The sequence below is a fragment of the Colletotrichum navitas genome (genome assembly GCF_030913465.1).
Source record: "Colletotrichum navitas strain CBS 125086 chromosome Unknown LY79scaffold_7, whole genome shotgun sequence".
Classification (NCBI taxonomy): domain Eukaryota; kingdom Fungi; phylum Ascomycota; class Sordariomycetes; order Glomerellales; family Glomerellaceae; genus Colletotrichum; species Colletotrichum navitas.
Window position 1 is genome coordinate 16618 of NW_026850553.1, and position 17943 is coordinate 34560.

The window sequence follows — 17943 nt, forward strand, 5'->3', positions numbered from 1 at the left end:
CTCAATTAGTCTTGGAGCAGAGCGCAAAGCAAATCTTCTGTATCATCTCCCACACAACACCTCTCTGCACATGCCACCGCAGCTCTGCAGCTCCCTCCGCTTTGGAGATACGTATCTTTACCTACATGGAAGTAGGCTTGTCCGCCTAATCTAACGTACAAGTACATGCATGCATGCATACGTACCTGCCCGGGTACACGTAGGAATATCGACGTATTCCTACGGTAATTTATCAAGGCACACACATACGAAGACACGAATACCTACACTTACGTACCTTCCTTGACGTACCTACTGTAGGCCACAGAGCTAGACAGGAAGGATCCATGATACCCCTGCGTACCTTCCATGCCTCTTTCGACACCCCGCCCGCCTTATCCACTTCATGTCCCTGTCCAGCAAGAGCAACCTCCCACCTACCTCCCGCCTACCCACGCTAGTTCAGTCGTACCTACCTACCCATCTACCCTACCTTCCCAACACTGCACTACTTCTTCCTACCCCGACCTCAGGTGGCAGTCATGGATCCTGCAATGCAATGGATCCTTCCAACGCCCTGGTTTGCGCCAGCTTCCCGCTTCTGCTCCAACGCGCAGGTGCACCTCGCTGACCCCATCCCATCCCGACCCCGTCTACTTTACTCTAGCCCGTCCAATCCACCCCATGCATCATCATACCTTCCTTGCTTGACCCGTGCTCCCTCCATCACGCACACAGACGCACACACCAACACACACACACACACCACTCTTCTCTCTCTCTCTCTTCCTCCCGTAGCCACCACCACATCCATTCTTCGCAACATCGCCAACCCCAGAATACATACCATTGCTTGCTTGCTTGCTTGCTTGCTCTCTTGCTTGCTCGCTCGCCCGTCCATGCTTCTCTTTTCCTCTTGCCTTAGCATTGCATCCCGTCATTCCATCTGCATTGTTTCACTATTGCATGCGTAATCTATAATCGAACCCCCCTCGCGCTACCGCTCGATATGGCTAAGAAGGCGCGCCAAAGGATCAGCTATGGTGAGTTTGTGTGCCGCCTTGCTACGCTTCCCGTCGTATGCTGGCTGAAGCCCACGGCTCAACCCCGCACGTCCACCCGCGTCGAGCGACACGAACCTCTACTTCCATCGCAACACTCGCACTCTTGGCCGTCGCTCGCCCGTGCTAATCGTCATGTGCCGCAGTCCTCGAGCTTCCAGCTGGTTCCCAAGGCGGCGGCCACAGGCTAGGCGTCAATGGTCTCGCCGTCGACAAGGAGAATGCCATCCTGTAAGATCCCGAGACTACATCATCCCCGACATCCGCTATTGCTCTCTCTCCCTCTCTCCCTCTCTCCCTCTCGCGCGCGCCTACGGTCGCTGACATGTCGCGCCTGCACACAGCTACTCGGGAGCCCGCGATGGCTACATCTGCGCATGGGACCTCAACTTGTACCTCCACGGCGGCGGCAGCGCGCCCCCCTCCGACACCAAGACCAAGACAACCTTCCGCTCCCAAACCCAGGCGCACATGGCCTGGATCAACGACATTGTCCTCGCAAACAACAACTCGGCCGTCGTTACCGCCTCCAACGACCTGACCGTCAAGGTCTGGCGCCCACACTCCGAGACGGACCATATCCCCGCCACCATCGGAGAGCACGCCGACTACGTCAAGTGTGTCGCAACCCCACCCGGCGGCTCCGTCAACTGGGTCGCTTCCGGCGGTTTCGACCGCAAGATATACCTGTGGGACCTGAATGGAGGCGGCAAGACGCTCGAGATCGACACCCGAGGAGACGAGATTGCCGAGAAAGGCTCCGTTTATGCTCTGAGTGTTGGTCACAACATCATGGCCAACGGCGGTCCCGAGTCTGTTGTCCGTCTTTGGGACCCCCGCTCCGGCAAGAGGGTTACCAAGTTCGTCGGCCACACAGACAATGTGCGCGGCATCTTGCTCAATGAGGCCGGCGACAAGGTCCTGACCGCCAGCTCCGACCACACAATCAAGCTCTGGAGTGTCACCGCTGGTCGTTGCATGTACACCTTCACCATGCACGAGGACAGCGTCTGGTCGCTATTCTCGGACGACCCCGAGCTGGGCACCTTTTACAGCAGTGACCGCTCTGGTTTCGTCGTCAAGACGGACGTGCGAGGGAGCCACGAAGACTTGGACGAGGGACTCTCCGTCGCCGTGGCCCACGAGTCTCATTCTATCAGCAAGGTCGTGGCCGCAGGCGACTACATCTGGACCGCCACCAATACCTCGTCCATCAACCGCTGGTCCAATGTCGACACGGGTCCCAGTCTACAGCTCCCCGAGGCTTTCCGACGCCAACGCGCAGCATCCACGGCTTCGAGGCCCAGGCAGCCGTTGAACCCTCCGCCTGCCAACTCACCAAAGAAGGAGATCTCTCCCAGTTCTATTCTGAGAATCTCCAACACGGCCGCATTCCCCATCCAGACCAACTCCGGCCCGGACTCCCCTCCTGCCACTGGCCACTCCGTGCCTCAAGCAACCGAGCCCATCAACCTGAACCCGGAGGAAACAATTGAGGGCCAGTTCGGTCTCGTCAAGCACAGGCTCTTAAACGATAGGAGGAGGGTCCTGACGCTAGACACGGCCGGCGATGTTCTCCTGTGGGATCTGATCAAGGTAAGCCCATCTGGGTTACTGGAGGCGTAAGCAGCAGCTGACGACTGTAGTGCCAACCGATTCAAAAGTTCTCCAAGAGGCATCTCGAGGACGTTGAGCCAGAAGTCAACACCCTTGAGGCAGTGGCCCCATGGTGTTCCATCGATATCAGCTCGGGAAGCTTGACCGTGGTCCTGGAACCGTTCAACTGCTTCGACGCAGAGATGTATGCGGACGACCTGGAGTTGGAAGAGCCGGTGGAGTTCCGGGAAGACCAGAGGAGTAAGCTGCATTGCATTACTACTCAGCTGGAGCATTCACTGACATCGTCCTAGTCAACCTTGGCAAATGGGTCCTTCGTTATTTGTTTTCCGGCTTGATCGACGAAGAAATCAAGAGAGACGAGGCGTACCGTCAGACGCTCAACGAGTCCGTGGAGCGGAGACTAGCGGCAAGCCGTGCAAACCCACCATCATCAATAACTATCCCCGAAGGCGGCTCCTGGGACGAGAACTCGGGAACGACCCCGCGGGCCAACGGCTCCCACTATCCCATGACGCCCGGCATGGCTATCGGCCTGGCAACCCCTGGCACTTCTAGCAAGCTTCAGGACGTGCCGGAAGGGTTGGCGACGCCTACTAGCCCGCTCGACAACAAGTCGTCTCAGCTCAGCCGGCCTTCGAGTGAGAAGGAGGACTACTTCACCAGTGCCATCGGGCCCATTGAGGGTGCTTCGAAACCCACAGCTGCGCCGGCGACACCTGCTGAGCAGACGGCCCCTGCCGAGTCCAAAGCCAACGCGGATACGGGCAAAGACAAGGAAAAGGAGAAAGACAAAGATGCCGCCAACGGAAAGGCCCCTAGCACGCCATTTGGTAAAAAGAAGTTCCGCATGAACATGTCTTTTGGAAGCAAGAAGATTGGAAGATCTGCTTCGACGACCGCTCCGGAGAAGCCTGTCGTGGTGGACGAGAAGGCTGAGGAGTCGGAGGAGTCATCGACACACGAGAAGGAGGTGGACGACAGTTTTCTAGGCGCCATCCAGAAGATTCGCAACGACTACGATAAGTCACTCACAGACAACCCCGATAAGCTCATTGAGACCAAGGTCACCCCAAGCCTGGCAAACGACACGCCGGTGCTCAAGCTGCCACCCGGTACAAAAGTCGTGCTCCAGGAAGAGACGACTGGTGGCAGCGCCAACATTTACCAGGGCACAGTAGAGACTGTAGGAAAGGGCGCGGACATTATTGAACAGCGTGGTCCCATGTGGTTGGGGGAGGTTCTTCTCACGAACCAAATTCCTTTCAAGGAGCCAGTCAAGGTCTCGTTCGTTCTTCAGCCGTGGCAGAACAGCCTGCCCGACATCGCAACGACGGACGGCAACAACCGCCTCAACGCCAATAGGATGCTGCGAGTGAAGAAGATTCTGGCCTACGTTGCTGAGCGGATCGAACCCCAGTCCGAGAATCCGGAGCCGGACGCGCTCCTGCCTCACGAGTACTTGGAACTGTACTGCAACGACCAGGTGAGTTGGCTCGACTTGCGCGCCACGTGTATTCTGTACTGACTTGAATAGCTCCTCCCGATCACCATGACACTTGCGACCCTGCGAGCCCACATTTGGAAGGGCGGTAACGACGTCCAGCTCCAGTACAAGGCGAACGGTCGCAAGCAGATCCCAAACCCACCGCCCGAGCCCCAGGCCGTGGAATCGGATACGGCTCCCTCGCAAGACACCGCGACGCCCCCCCAGGCGACAGTATAGTCTCGGCTGTCTAGTTGGTGGCGGCGACAAAGGTCACGTTTGCGAGTGCGCGGACGTCGAGAGGAGGAATTCAAGGTCAACCGAGTGGCCAACATGGCAGTCCAACAAAAGTACCTGCAGCAGGCCGCATCGCAAATCACCGTGCCGTCGTCTTCGTCGACAGCACCGCCTCCGGCTTCGCGATAGGGTCGGATGGTCAACAGTATGCGACCAACCAGGGAATATGGCTGGTACAGAGGTCGTTTGATGTTTGTAAAATACTCATGGACAGTTGGTTCGTGTACAATAACGCGGACCAAGAAGTATGAGTGGGGCGGCCTATGACTTCTATCAGTACGGGTATTATGGCGTTTTCAGTAATGTACATAGCGGAAAAGTTATCAAGCGCAGCCCATCTAATGCGGCTGGATACCTCAGCATGTTTATACAGCGAAAGGGGGACGGATGCGGGCCCTCCCCCAAATACAGAATCTTTCTTTTCACGCCGCCAGCTGCCCTCCTCCGGATCATGGCACATGATGCTTCTACGCGACTACGCGGGCGCATATCTACCTCGATTCGACCCCCCCCCTCCCCTCCCCTAAAACCCGTAGATTATCATGATATCACAGCACCGGTCAGGGTGTTTGCCGCAAACTGGTAACTGCCGAGGAAGATGGCGCCGCCGATGCTGATCCACATGACTCTCGGTCCGATACCAGCGAAGAAAGGGCGGATGCCATGCTCCTTGTATATCGTCTTGAGCACGTCGCCAACCCTTTCCTTTTGCTGGCTCAACATGACCCTCGTCTTGAGCACGTCGAGGGGCGTCGTGATGCCGGCGGCGGCAGCGCCGGCGACGCTGCCGTACAGGGCGCTCTCGACGGCGCTGACCTCGTACTCGGTCTGGCGGGCGCCGGGGCCGAGCTTCCAGTTCTTGTTCTGCTTGCGCTCGCGACCCCAGCGCTTCAGGCGCTCCCAGAGGGGGAACTGGATGATGGTGAAGGGTACCTCGCGGAGGACGGTGATGGACCAACCGCGGTAGAGCTCGCGCCAGACGCCGGCGAGGCCGGCGGGGGTGTTGTACTGAGCAAGGATGGAGCGGAAGGCGAGGAGGGAGGAGCCGCCGTGCTGGCCGGCCTGGGCGCGCTGCTTGACGACCTCGGTGGGGACGCGGACGGCGCAGGCGGCGATCTCGCCGAGGGAGGCGGCGAGCATGTGGGAGACGGGGTCGACCCAGCCGGCCTTGTGGCCGCCGAGGACCGACGAGGAGGAGGAGAGGGAGGCGAGGCGGGAGGAGATGAGGGACTTGGAGCCCTCGTAGGTGCAGAAGAAGAAGGCGGCGCCCGGGGCGGAGCCAACGACGGCGGAGCCGATGCCGCGGTAGATGCCGGTGAAGCCGCCCGAGGGAAAGAAGCCGGCCGAGGACTGGAGGCGGGTCTTGAGGGTGTCGAGGGGGAAGAGGGAGAGGTCGACGGTGGTGCCGGCGATGCCGCCCGCGAGCAGGGCTGTCGTGAAGGGGGGGTTCGAGGAGGACATTTTATTTTTTATTTTTTGCTTGGAGGCGTGCCCTCTTTCTGGACGTTCCGCGTCGTTAGAGGAGGAACAGTCGGATGGGAGGGATAAAAGTTCGAGGGGATTCGAGTTCTCGGGAGGCAGAGGTGTCAGAAACGGATTGGGGTCGAGGCCTGTAGCGGGTTTTTGGCCGCGTGCTGGATGGACGATTGCGAGTGTGCGACAGAGAGAGCCTGGTACGGCTCGATTGGCGTGATTGGATGGTGGAAAAGAGTGAAAGGCCGGAGCCCGGTGTTATGACGACGACCAAGTACCAATCATTGGTGCTACGGGAAGGGGGGGGGAGGAGGTTGAGGGAGAAAGGTGTTTGTGGATAAGGCGTAGATATCGCGAGATGTTAGATATCGGAGCTACGATCGGATGTTCACCCGCACACCCACCCATCTGCCCTCCCCTGCTGGCAGGAGAAAAAAAAAAGGCTACAGCAGGGGTCCTGCGTTGGAGCTCCGACTCGCCGAGGCATCGGTGGACCGTCCGAGCAGGGGACTAATTAGACACTTGGGAAATCTTTCCTCCGAATGGACCGAGCTTGGAGCTCCCGGCGCGCGCGGGTGGACGGCCGAAGCTCCATTGTTTTTTCTTTTTCCCTTCTTTTCTATCCATCGCTCAACGGTGTCAGTGTGTGTGTATCTGGCTTTCCGAGTCTCACTGATTCGTCAATTGGCAACAACAGTAACAACATGCGATCGATCTCGTCGAGCTTTTAGAAAGAAAGGACAAAAAAAAAAAAAAAAGGAGAGAGAGAGAGAGAGAGAGAGAGACGGAAGTCCAGCGCGGGCGTGCTGCACAACGCTGACCTACAAGCACACACACACATATACACACAGGCGAACGAAACTGAGAGCCTGCCGAACCCGGCCACCACACGATGGAATGGGCCTCACCAACTCCCCGCCGCTCGCGACCGCAGCAGCATCGGCAGCAGCATCAGCATCAGCATCAGCATCAGCAGCAGCAGCAGCCGCCGCCGCCGCCACCCGCCAATACCTCCACCCGACGCCGAAGCCCGTAAGCCTCATCGAGTTCACCGACGCCCTCCGCGCCGCGACCCCACCCCGGTTCCCTCATGCCCGCACCTCGCAGCCGCGCCGCATAGGGCTCGCCGTCTCGGGCGGCGTCGACTCTATGGCCCTCGCCTACCTCTTCAACCGCCTCCGCGAGGTGAGGCCGCTCATGCGCATCGTCGACAACCCGCTGACCAAGATCTCGGCCCTCGTCGTCGACCACGGGCTCCGCCCCGGCAGCGACGCCGAGGCCCAGAACGTCGCCCGCGAGCTCAGGAGCTTCCGCTACCTGCGCGCCAACATAGAGACGGTGAACTGGAAGGCCGAGGGCGTTGAGGGCGACCCGGCCGCGCTGCCCAACCTCGAGAGCGCCGCCCGCCGTGCGCGCTACCGCCGCTTCGGCATCTTCTGCGCCGCCATGCACATCGAGAGCTTCTTCCTCGCCCACCACCAGGACGACCAGCACGAGACCGTGCTGATGCGCCTGCTCGCCGGCCACGGCAGCCGCGGGCTCCGGGGCATCTCGCCCGCCGCCAACATCCCCGAGTGCTACGACATGCACGGCGTCTACGAGAGCGGCCACGTTGACGACCAGATGATGCGGATCCCGCACGTCAGCTTCCGCCCGCCCAGGAAGGACTGGAAGTCGATACGCATGGAGCTGCGGTCCGAGCTGGACATGGACCTCTACGGCGCCGAGCTGCGCGCCGGTTTGCAGGTCGGCTGGCACGAGAGCCCCTACGTCGGCGGCAGCACCGCCGACGCCGTCGACGCCCTCTCCCGCGCGGCGAGCTCGGCGTCGGCCAGGGCGAGGGCCGCCGCCGCCGCCGCCGCCGCGCGCAACATGCCGCGGATCAGCGTCGAGGACGCCGGCGTCATGATCTACCGGCCGCTGCTCGGGTTCGGCAAGGACAGGCTCGTGGCGACGTGCGAGGCCAACAACGTCCGCTGGTTCGAGGACGCGACGAACAAGGACCGCACGCTGACGATGCGCAACGCCGTGCGCCACATGGTGCGCGAGCACGCGCTGCCCGCGGCCCTGCGCAAGGACAACGTCCTGCGGCTCGCGGCGCGGTGCGACGCCCGCGTCAGGGGCCAGGAGCACGAGGCGGAGCGGTGGCTCCGGAGGTGCGTGGACGCCGAGTTCGAGCCCAACGTCGGCACGCTGGCCGTTCGGCTGCCCGACATGGGGGTACCCAACGGCCGGGCGGCGGGAGGGGCTAGGAAGTCGATGTACGACGACGCGAGGCGCGAGCTGCGGCTCGCGCACAGGCGGCTCATCGCGGCCCTGATGGTGCGCAGGCTCGTCGCCTTCGTCTCGCCCGACCGCAACCCGCCGCAGCTGTCGTCGCTGCAGACCGTGGTCGGCAGGCTCTTCCCCGCGCTCGCGGACGCCTCCGACCCCCCGACCCCGCCCAAGGCCTTCAACCAGGCCTCGGTCCTCTTCCTCCCCGTCGGGCCCGGCAGGTGGCACCTCGTCCGCGAGCCCTACCCCTCGCTGCACCCGCCGCCCGAATTGGACTTCTACACGGCGAAGAACCTGGACGACCAGCGGTACCCGATCTTCCCGCCGACCAAGTGGGGCCGGCCGGCGGACGCCGCCGTCGCTGAGAACGGCATTGGGAACGGCGGAGGCGACAAGCCCGCGGAGGCGAGGGCGGTGGCGGACAAGGAGAAGATCGCGCAGCTGCACCGCCAGCCGCTGCCGCCGCACGAGTTCAAGTCGAAGCGGTGGTACTCGTGGCGCCGCTTCCGGCTCTGGGACGGGCGGTTCTGGGTCCGCGTCCGGGGGCGCGTCAAGGCCGTGTTCCGCGTCGCGCCCTTCGCGCCCGTCCACGCCAAGGCGTTCCGGGAAGCGCTGGGTCCGGGCCAATCCCCGCCGGCAGCCGGCGATGCCGACGCAGACGCCCAATCCAACTCCGGCTACGTCGGCAGCGTCAGGATAGGCGTCACCAGCGGCGGCGGCGACGACGGCGACGACGACGCCAGGGCGCGCCTCGAGGGGATCCTGAAGCGCTTTGCGCCGGGGAAGGTGCGGTACACGCTGCCCGCGCTGTACGCCGTCAACCGCGACGAGGAGACGGGCGAGGAGATGCTGCGGATGCTCGCGCTGCCGACGCTGGGCGTCTGCCTGCCCGGGCTGGAGCGGTGGGTGCAGTACGAGTTCCGGTACCGCAAGGTGGACACGGGGCTGTTGGACGGCATCGCCGGCGGCGGCGGCGGCGCGAGGGGCGGCAGCAGAACAGGCGAGAGGACCCCGAGGCGGGCCGCGGTGATGAGGAAGAGGGCGCTGGAGGAGGGCAAGGCGGAGGAGAGAATGAGGAGGCGGCTCAGCGGGGTGAGGCGGGAGAGGCTGAGGGGGACGCGAGCGAAACCGAGAGTCGCGGTTTAGGCACCGGAGTCGTGTGTCGGTCACAGCGTTAGATACCCGTGTATTACTACAAAATGGCTTCTTCTTTTTTTCTTCACGGACACCAAAGTCGGTCCCTCCGCGGTGAGGCAAGACTCGCAATCCGTTTTTCTAATCAAAATGAAAACAATGGAACCAAAAAAAAACACCCCGCAAGAGGCCAGCCAGTTCAAAAGGTCTTGTTGTTGCCTATTTCATGTCTTTATGTGTTGGATATGTGTTGGAAACAGTAGGAAATTCGAGGTTGCGCTAACCTCGATGGTATGGTGCTAAAACATGTGTAATTATGAAAACGCACCCATCCAGCGATGAGGGCTTCTTTCCCAACGCCGTGATTCTTGAGAAAAAAAAAAAAAGCCAGTCCGAATCCCGTAACGACAGCTGTATACCATCCTTTGTCCAGCCCGGTCTTTGGATCCTCCTCCTCCTCCCCCTCTCATCGCACATAACAGCGTGATGTTCATCCACATATTTCCCGCATATCCGGATGTTTTGTTCGTTGATTACTCCCAACGCCCCCTTTTTCCTTGCGACTTTCCACCGCAGGTTTATCCATCCATCTGCACCAACCTAGACTTGGCCGATGAGCAGAGTCTGGTCACCAGAGATACTGCTGAGCGAGGCGTCGGAAGACCAGGGTTGGCCCTTGTGCGCATGGACGGCCCTAGGCCAGGTCGTCTTGCTGTCAATCGTGACGCCCTTGCCGCGGATGTTAATCTTGCCGCTGTTGCTCTCGGCTTGAACGGAGCCCTCCCATGAGGCCGGGTAGTGGATCTCTGTGGTTCCGCTGATGGTGCTGTGTGTGGACTTGAGGCGGCGCATCGGCGGCTGGTCGTTAGCCATGATGTCGCGCTCCTCGGTTTGGGTGGAGGCATCCGCTGAGGAGCGTCGGACTGGCCACGCGTCGGTCCATTTGCCGGTCCATTGGGGGCTGCGCCTAAATGGCTGTCCGATGCCTGGGATGAGCGGGGCACCCGGCACTCGAGGGATCTTGGGGATGTTGGGCACGGGCAGGGGGTTGGTAGGGATGTCGACGGGTTCGTTGGGCTTGGCCCTCGGCTTCTCCCCTCCGAGGGTGCCCTCGGTGCTCGCGATCTCGGCCCAGATGGGCTCAAGCACCTTGACAGCGACGTTGCCGCTCTTGGTGCTGGTGTGCAGCTCGGGCTCCCCGAGGGACTGCAACAAGCTGATGTTGAATACGGGCAGGAGCTCAACAGCGACGTCGCCACTGATGCTCTCGGCAAAGGCGATGGTGGTGAAGGCGACCCAGGCGCGAATGCCGCCAGACTTGGCGTTGAGCGTGGTGATGTAGTCGCGGGGCGGGATGACGGTGTCGGGCTTGGTGCTACTCGCTGCCTGGTCGAGGGGCTCCTTAACGCTGACGGTGCCCGAGATGCTGGTGACCTCGAGGACAGCGGGACGCGGCGCGGACTCAAGGACTGGTTGGGGATTGACGTTCGCGCGGATATCGCCCGACTCGCTTCTGATCTTGAGGGAGTCGTAGAGCGGCCACGAGCCCGAGATGTCGCCGGAAATGGTCTTGACGACAATGTCGCGTGAGGCGAGACGATACGTGCTAGAGGGCTCCACGGGGGTGCGGACGTCGCCGGATATAGCGACAATCTCAAAGCCGTTCTTGATGGTGACGGAGAGGTCACCCGCAAGCTCGACGCCGAGGTGCGTCATGCCAAGATAAAGATGCGACAGCTCGGCGTTTTCGGGTACCCAAAGAGTAGCGCGTACAGCCAGGCAGGGACGAAGAGAGCTGGTCCAGTCGATGCGCTGAGGGGCCTTGATCAGGAGCTGTTGCTGTTCCGAGTCCCACTCGACACCGACGTCGAGGCCCTCGTGATTGGCGACGACCTCGAGCTCGACAGAGGGTCCAGGAGCGCTGCCTTGCAGGCGGCGAATGACGAGGTTGCCGGTGACCTGGGGCCGGTACCCGCGAGAGGGCGCGTCACTCTCAACGGCTTGGATGATGCTCAGGGTCTTGTCCGGGTTGAAAGAGACGCCAAAGACCTTGGGATCGAAGCGATACTCTGACTGCAAGCACGTCCTGGCGGGGTTCCAGGGCATCGGGCTGTTCGGCTCGCTGGGCTGGGTTGGTTCAGAAGGGCCGACCTTAATGGGCTGGCCGGTGACGGGGTCAAGCTCCTTTGAGGGTTCCGTTGAGGGGGATTTATCGGACGGCTAAGGATGTTTGTTAACTTGAGGACAGTGGGCGAGGGCGGGGGTCATACATACCACGTTTACGACGGTTGTGGCCAGCATGCTGAGAAACCCGGCCAGGGTAAAAAAGACCAAGGCGGCAAGGAGCGCCGTCTTCACGGTCCGTCTCGAAGCCCAAGGAAACTTCTTGAGGACTCTGTCCTTCCATGACGGCGATGGCCTCGGGTCATGGTTGTCGTACGAGTCGTCGCCCATGCTCTCGGGGTCGCGACCCAGCAGGCGGGCCTCTTCCTCGGGTGCTCCCATGTTGCTGCTGAAGGTCTGGTAGTTCCTGAACGGTGTGGGAGATGACGCCAGTGGGGATGTGGGAGACGGCGTGTAAGCGGGAGGTGCCTCTCTGGGGATACGGAACAGCGAGGCCGGGTGTGAGTACAGGTTCCTTCTTGGGTGAGTCTGGGGCGTGCGCAGGGGAGCGTCGACAGAGGGCGCGTAGGGTGTATAAGACGACGACGGACTTTGGGGGGCGTTGGAGGAGGTGTAAGTATACGCAGTCGTCGTCGTCGTCGTTGCTGTATGTGATGGCGTCGCCTCGCTGTCGGCTGCAGTAGAGGAACCGTCGTAATAGTGGTCGTCGTCGGCGGGGGTGGCGGGTGACGACAAGGTCCTACCAACGGGCGGCGAGTTTAGTCTTGCCTCTTCCCTTGCTTCGTGATCTTTCTTGGAGGTAGAGGAGGACCCCTCTTGTTGCAAACGCAGCGACGGGTCTTGGACGAGGATGTTAGGCACATGCGGCACGCCGGCAGAGGTGGGAAAGGCGGCGTTGGTTACGTCGTCCTGGCTGTAGAAGTGTCCCTGTTGCGGAGGGTAAATTCCTCCGGCTGACAACGACGATGTACTGTTCTGGAAGTAGCCGTCAGTTGGTGAGAGGTGATGGTCGAGGTCGTTGTCGTCGGTAACGTGATCATCATAGTCGGAGTCGTCGGCCGAATACAAATTGTCAGAATATGGGGCCGGCATGGCGGCGGGATCTATTTCGGTCTCCCGGGCAATGTTTTGGCTTGAATTTCGTCCGATGTGTTGCGACGTTCTGTTTCCAAATGCTGGGTCCCTAATGTTTGAGCTCCTGCCCCTTGTTCTGGAACCTTGGGTGGTGGAACAGCCAACTGAAGTGGTAGTGACTGATTCACAAAAGGACTTGGCTGATACGCGCAGCGTCGTAGACGGGAAGAACGGACGCCAAGAAACGGTGTCAAACAGTCAACGTCAAAGCAAGCTTCTGTCCCACAACGGACAGAATGCTGACCAGCGCTTCACGATTGACAGGACGCGAGGCGTTTAGAGGAGCGAAGCTGTGCTTTGTCACAATGCAATTATCGTAAGACTTGTGAAGACGGGAACGAGGAGCAATTAGGGCCACGACGCTGTTTGCGCGTTCGCTTGGTCGAGACAGGAAGAAGGGGGCGGGGGAGGAACAGATGGGTGGACGGGTGAGAGACTGACACAGAAGAGAGTGATAGAAAGGAGCCAACGGTAGGATTGCATTGAGCGCCACTCAGGAAGAGCCTGCCTGACTGACTGACCGACCGACCGACCGACCGTAATCCCCGGACCCCATGGCGCCTGTACCTGATGCGGCGAAGGGATTTCGACATCGCAACAAGGGCAGGCGACTCGTCAGCTCGTCGATCAGGGAAGATATGAGACTGCGTACCGTCACCGCGACCGACGGCGGTGTCGAGGACTTGTTCGACTACCGCGGTGAGACACGCCCCGCAGTTGCATGCTACTGTGCAGTTGCTAATACGCTGCAGCTCCTCTTGCGTAACACGCTTGCGCCCAAACGAAACAGGAAGCTGTTCAACGAAAAGGCGTGGATTTGCGACGGGGGTCGATTGGTAGTTTCGATGGTGGAGAATGTAAGACGACCCTACCACCAATCCTTTGCAAGGATGAAGAGTTGGACGTCGTACCACCGGACCAGGGCCAGGATTCCGGTGCAATTTGACATGCCACTAGGAAATGGGGGGCAGAAAGCCAAGCAGCAACTTTATCCGCCATGCCTACTGAGGTACGAAGCAACTACCTACAGTACTCCTTCGTACCTAGTGTACCTAAGTCGCCAAACCCGGCGAGCCGTTATCAATCAGATGCGCCAAAATCCCTCGCCAAGGTGGGCCATCTTTTGCCCGATATTACTGCCAACAGTACTCCGTACGCTGACAAAAGTCCCCTTCCCTCTCCCCGGGCTCACCGACGTCGGATATCGCTTCCAAACGGGGGGGGGGGGGGGTTGGTTTGTTTGTGCCGTTTCCCAAGGGTTACGAATCACAAACGTCGCCTGCATATCCACTGACCAGTGTCCATCAATCAAGCTTCTTGATGATCTGAGACTCCCCTGGAAGGGCACACAGGGTGACGACGATCGCGACGTAAGCTTTTTGTATAGGACGGGCCGACGACGTTGCACTCCTCTTCTTAGTCCGGTCTACGCCAAGAAATCTACCGGTATCAAGCTTTTTTTTTTTTTTATCACTAGGAATTAAGCTTGTCTTTTCTAGGGGAATGGGACTGACTCATTGGAAGCACTTTGTTCATAAAAGGCCTCCACGCCTCCGTCGTCAACGTCACCATAGCCTCGACTGGTCAAACAGTGCGCATCCGCATGGGCGTCGGCCGCTAAAATGCCGGCATTCGTCTGTATTGGGCACACATATGTATCTGGGGCGGCTCGAGCCGATGTACATTCGCAAAGCCACCGCCAGCTCGATTTCTTTCCGCCCCCGCATGAATCAAGTCTTCTGGTATATCTCCCCACATCTTCTAAACGCCATGGTAGATGGCTATGTAACAAAAATGGGCTGCCCGCCCCCCTTGGGCCAGCGGAAAGCAGCCCTACAACGCATTCCAATTCCTCCTCAATGATTCAAATAGGAGATCCATCCCATGCCACGCTCTGGCACTTCTTAGTGATTCCAATCCCTTGTTTCCTGCCTCCCAAGTTTTCCTCCTTACTCCAAGCCGAGGAGTCTCTTTGAGTTTTCGTACACAACCCAGGTGATGCTCAATGCAGGAGCAACCTTGAGCAGGTTGGGTGTGAGTCCTTTGTACATGCCCCGCATGCCCTCGTTCTTGAGCGTCTGCTGTGCAACATCTACGATGCCTGTGTAGGTTGCAGGGTGCATGACGGTGCCTTGAGTTTGGAGGCGAGTACGGAGGACATTGAGAGGGTACACCACTGATGCTCCAAAAGCGCCGCTGGTGGCCCCAATGATGCCAGTCATGATGTTGCCTGGCTTGGCATCTTCTTCGTGGATGCCACGGTATTTCGACATGTACTTTTTGTATGAGGTTTTGAGAAACTCGAATGTGCCCATGTCAATGGCACTGTAGGGGAACATGCCCAACAGGCCCATGGTGACACCACGGTAGGCGATGCGCACACCACCAGCCTGCCACATCTTCTTGGCCGTTTCGAGAACAAGGGCATTTCCGGACAGGCCGCCCTGGACCGTTGACGTCTGCAGTCGGAACTTGAGTGTATCCAACGGGTATACACAGAACCTGAGGGGCGTGGCGTCAGCAGTGAAACAAAAAACGGCAAAGAGAACCGTGTCGGCTCAAAAACACCAGAAAGGACAACAGCAACTCCTCCATTGAACAAGCCGTGTAGCGACGGTGGCTGGCAGTACAAGCAACAAGTAAGGGGATATGAGAAGAACTCACTGAGCAACCATGCCAGCGACGCCGCCCGCAATAAATTTCGAGTAGCTGTTGATGTTTGTGGGATCGTTGTGGCCCTCGAGCTTAGAGAGGGTTCGCTTTGCGGCCTCATATGATCCAAACTTGATGGCACTCTCAGGCATGATCTTGATGACGTTGAGTCCATTGCCTTGTTAAGTCAGTGAAAAATCCCCAAGACCTCTCTCTCTCTCTCTCCATTATCTACACCCGCACTTTAAGCGTTGGGAAACCCCGGAAATTCGAGATTTCAGTTTAGAAAAGTAGGCTAGAAAAGGAAAGGGAGAGGGAGGAGAAGAAAGAAGAAGAAAAAGTCCATACCTGCAAACAGACTCCTGATACCGCCAGCTTTCCAGAGGTCCTTGATAGCGTCACTGAAGGGTCTGACTGCATTGCGAAGGGCGAGCAGTGGTCGTCCCTGCTTGAGGGCAGTAGCCGCAGTCTCGGTGCTCGCTCGAGTGTTGACAAGAAGATAGACCTTCAGTCGATCGAGGGGAGCGGTGGCGGTTCGCGAAAGTCCTCCGGCGACGGCACCCGCGATGAAATAACCTGGATCAGGGGCGAGGTCAGTCAGTCTCTTGGTCTTGGGTGCTACAGTTGCATCTGAGCTGGAGCTGGAGCCTTGCTCGGAGCTGTCGCCTATGACCCGGTTCGCTTGAGAGGTGCCGACGCCGGGGAGTCTTGGAAGGATGCCTGCGCGCTTCTCGTCTGCGGCCTCGATGCACGCCTGCAGCACCGCTGCCTCCATGTTCATATTGTTCATGTTGGCGCTGGTACCTGAATAGCCGGGAGGAGATATTGGCGATACGATCGGCCGCGTGGACGGTGTTTGCTGCTGCGAGGCAGAGGAGGAATCCGTGGAAGAAGCGAAGCTGCCGTTGTGCGGTGAGTTATTCCGTGGTTGCCGCTGTTGCTGCGTTGTTGAAGTGGGCAGCTGCGCAAGACCGGGAAGGGGCGAGGCTGCTTCTTCCTGGGAAGGCACGGCCACAACCACAGGTCGACCGTTGATGTCGGTGAGGGGCTCGTCGGTGGCGCCGGGCTCACGGTCCGAAGAAAGGGATGCGATCCTCAAAATGGATCCAAAGAGGGTTTGCAGAAGGAAGCCGGTCGTACCTGAGCTCTCGAGTGTCTCCTCCGATACCATCGAGTCACCTTCAGCAGAGAGGGTGACGATGGAAGAATAATACTCCAGCACGGCCTTCAATGGTGCATGGCTGTTTGGTGTCGGCATAAATAAAAGAAAATCTCTGGGCAGGTCGGTCATCTTGTCAGTGAATCTGCTGCTATCGGAGAAAACAGACGAAATCGCGCCGGCGGAAACACAAACTCGGACAGAACCAAGGATTCGCGGCGACCAGTTTTCCGCCTCTTCTCTTACACCGAGCTACACCGAGGGCAAATCGCCATCTGCGGTACGCCCCCTTGCGCCTCTATCCATCTACGCGCTCACGATTGCAAAACAGATGGCTACAGATCAAAACTCGACCAAGAAGAAGCAAAACGACCAAGGAAACGTCCACACTTACCGCCACTCTTCAAAGCTAATGTAGCCATCGTTGTTCATGTCCATATCGCCAAAGAAGGCACCGAGCTTGCGCATCGGCACAACAAGCCCAGCCCGTCGAAAAGCCTCCTGCAGCTCTGTCTTGTCGAGTCGGCCATCGTTGTCCTTATCTATGGACTGGAACAGAATCATCAGTTGCGTCTCTGTCTGCTCGACAAAGTAGCGGAACTCTGGAAGGCGGGTGTTGTCATCGTCAGCAGCTGTTCTATTCCCTCAGGCCACATGACAGGGGAACCCAGCCAATTGCTCCAGCATCCGCCAGGCTCCCTCGATGCAGCTCACCTTCGTATTGGATTTTACCGTCGCGGTTCGTGTCGACGACGCTCATGATTTTCCGCAACATGTCGTCGGCATTTTTCATGGCTGCAGCGCAAGGTCAGCCACTACCGAACCGTATGGGTGCTTCGAACAAGGATTGATGCTGACGGTGATCCATCTTCTTCAACCCCTTCTGCAACCCCTTGAAGTCCAAATATCCCGAGCCATTAGGATCCAATTGCCTCCAGAGGTCCTCGACCCGTTTATCCCGCTGGTTTTGTGATTCATCCACCTCCGTCCGGCGCTCGGCAACCCATTCTGTTACCCCCATGGCGGCGCCGGCATCAGGACGCAGGGCTGTAGAGTCGAGGTTTCGGGCTCGACAAGGAACTCATAAGGCGGCGGCGGCGACGGCGACGGCGACGGCGGCAGGTACGGATAATATCGTGGAGTGTATCGTGGGGTGTGTATCTCTCTTTCTTTCTCTTAGGAAGACATGGTGGGAACGAGGGTTCAAGAAGGCGTTGTGTTGTCGCGACACACTTGCATGCTGCAAGTCACAAGGACTGACGTAGGGGGGGGGGAATCGCGAGGTGCAGCGACCAGGAAAAAGTAGAACCGCCTGCCGCAAGTGGTTCGCGCCGAAGCCACAGCGCCAAAAGCTCGGTAACATGGGAGGGGTGGGTTTCCATGGGTTCCACTGTGAGACAAGCGAGGCAATCAGCTGCCGCCAATTAGCACTGCTTCCGAGAGCTGCCAGTGTTCCAGCAATGAGCTTCAGTGCTATTTCTGCTCGTTTCTGAAAGTCCCCTTAGCCAGGCGGACGGGCATCTTCCGTGTTATCGCTTATCGGCTATCAGGTG

The 17943-nt window shown here is 59.2% G+C and overlaps 5 protein-coding genes across 5 annotated transcripts; 2 read left to right on the forward strand and 3 right to left on the reverse strand.

Moving 5' to 3' along the window:
- Positions 1 to 988: 988 nt before the first annotated feature.
- On the forward strand, positions 989 to 4383 carry LY79DRAFT_587193 (WD domain-containing protein; the record flags this gene model as incomplete). The annotated part of the gene is made up of 6 exons (XM_060560742.1): positions 989 to 1022; positions 1187 to 1271; positions 1385 to 2636; positions 2687 to 2897; positions 2951 to 4143; positions 4195 to 4383. 6 exons carry the CDS (start codon positions 989 to 991, stop codon positions 4381 to 4383), a joined length of 2964 nt encoding a protein of 987 aa, XP_060418327.1.
- A 597-nt stretch (positions 4384 to 4980) lies between these two features.
- Positions 4981 to 5901, reverse strand: LY79DRAFT_666407 (mitochondrial carrier domain-containing protein; the record flags this gene model as incomplete). The annotated part of the gene is made up of 1 exon (XM_060563218.1): positions 4981 to 5901. The coding sequence occupies one exon, from the start codon at positions 5899 to 5901 to the stop codon at positions 4981 to 4983; it is 921 nt and encodes a 306-aa protein (XP_060418328.1).
- A 754-nt stretch (positions 5902 to 6655) lies between these two features.
- On the forward strand, positions 6656 to 9333 carry LY79DRAFT_624587 (uncharacterized protein; the record flags this gene model as incomplete). The annotated part of the gene is made up of 1 exon (XM_060562085.1): positions 6656 to 9333. Exon 1 carries the CDS (start codon positions 6811 to 6813, stop codon positions 9331 to 9333), a length of 2523 nt encoding a protein of 840 aa, XP_060418329.1. The 5' UTR covers positions 6656 to 6810.
- Positions 9334 to 9921: 588 nt separating this feature from the next.
- LY79DRAFT_666409 (uncharacterized protein) lies at positions 9922 to 12537 on the reverse strand (the record flags this gene model as incomplete). The annotated part of the gene is made up of 2 exons (XM_060563219.1): positions 9922 to 11541; positions 11596 to 12537. 2 exons carry the CDS (start codon positions 12535 to 12537, stop codon positions 9922 to 9924), a joined length of 2562 nt encoding a protein of 853 aa, XP_060418330.1.
- Positions 12538 to 14528: 1991 nt separating this feature from the next.
- Positions 14529 to 17411, reverse strand: LY79DRAFT_507268 (mitochondrial carrier domain-containing protein; the record flags this gene model as incomplete). The annotated part of the gene is made up of 6 exons (XM_060553813.1): positions 14529 to 15081; positions 15244 to 15409; positions 15580 to 16505; positions 16785 to 16992; positions 17105 to 17185; positions 17249 to 17411. 6 exons carry the CDS (start codon positions 17409 to 17411, stop codon positions 14529 to 14531), a joined length of 2097 nt encoding a protein of 698 aa, XP_060418331.1.
- Between the last annotated feature and the right edge of the window lie 532 nt (positions 17412 to 17943).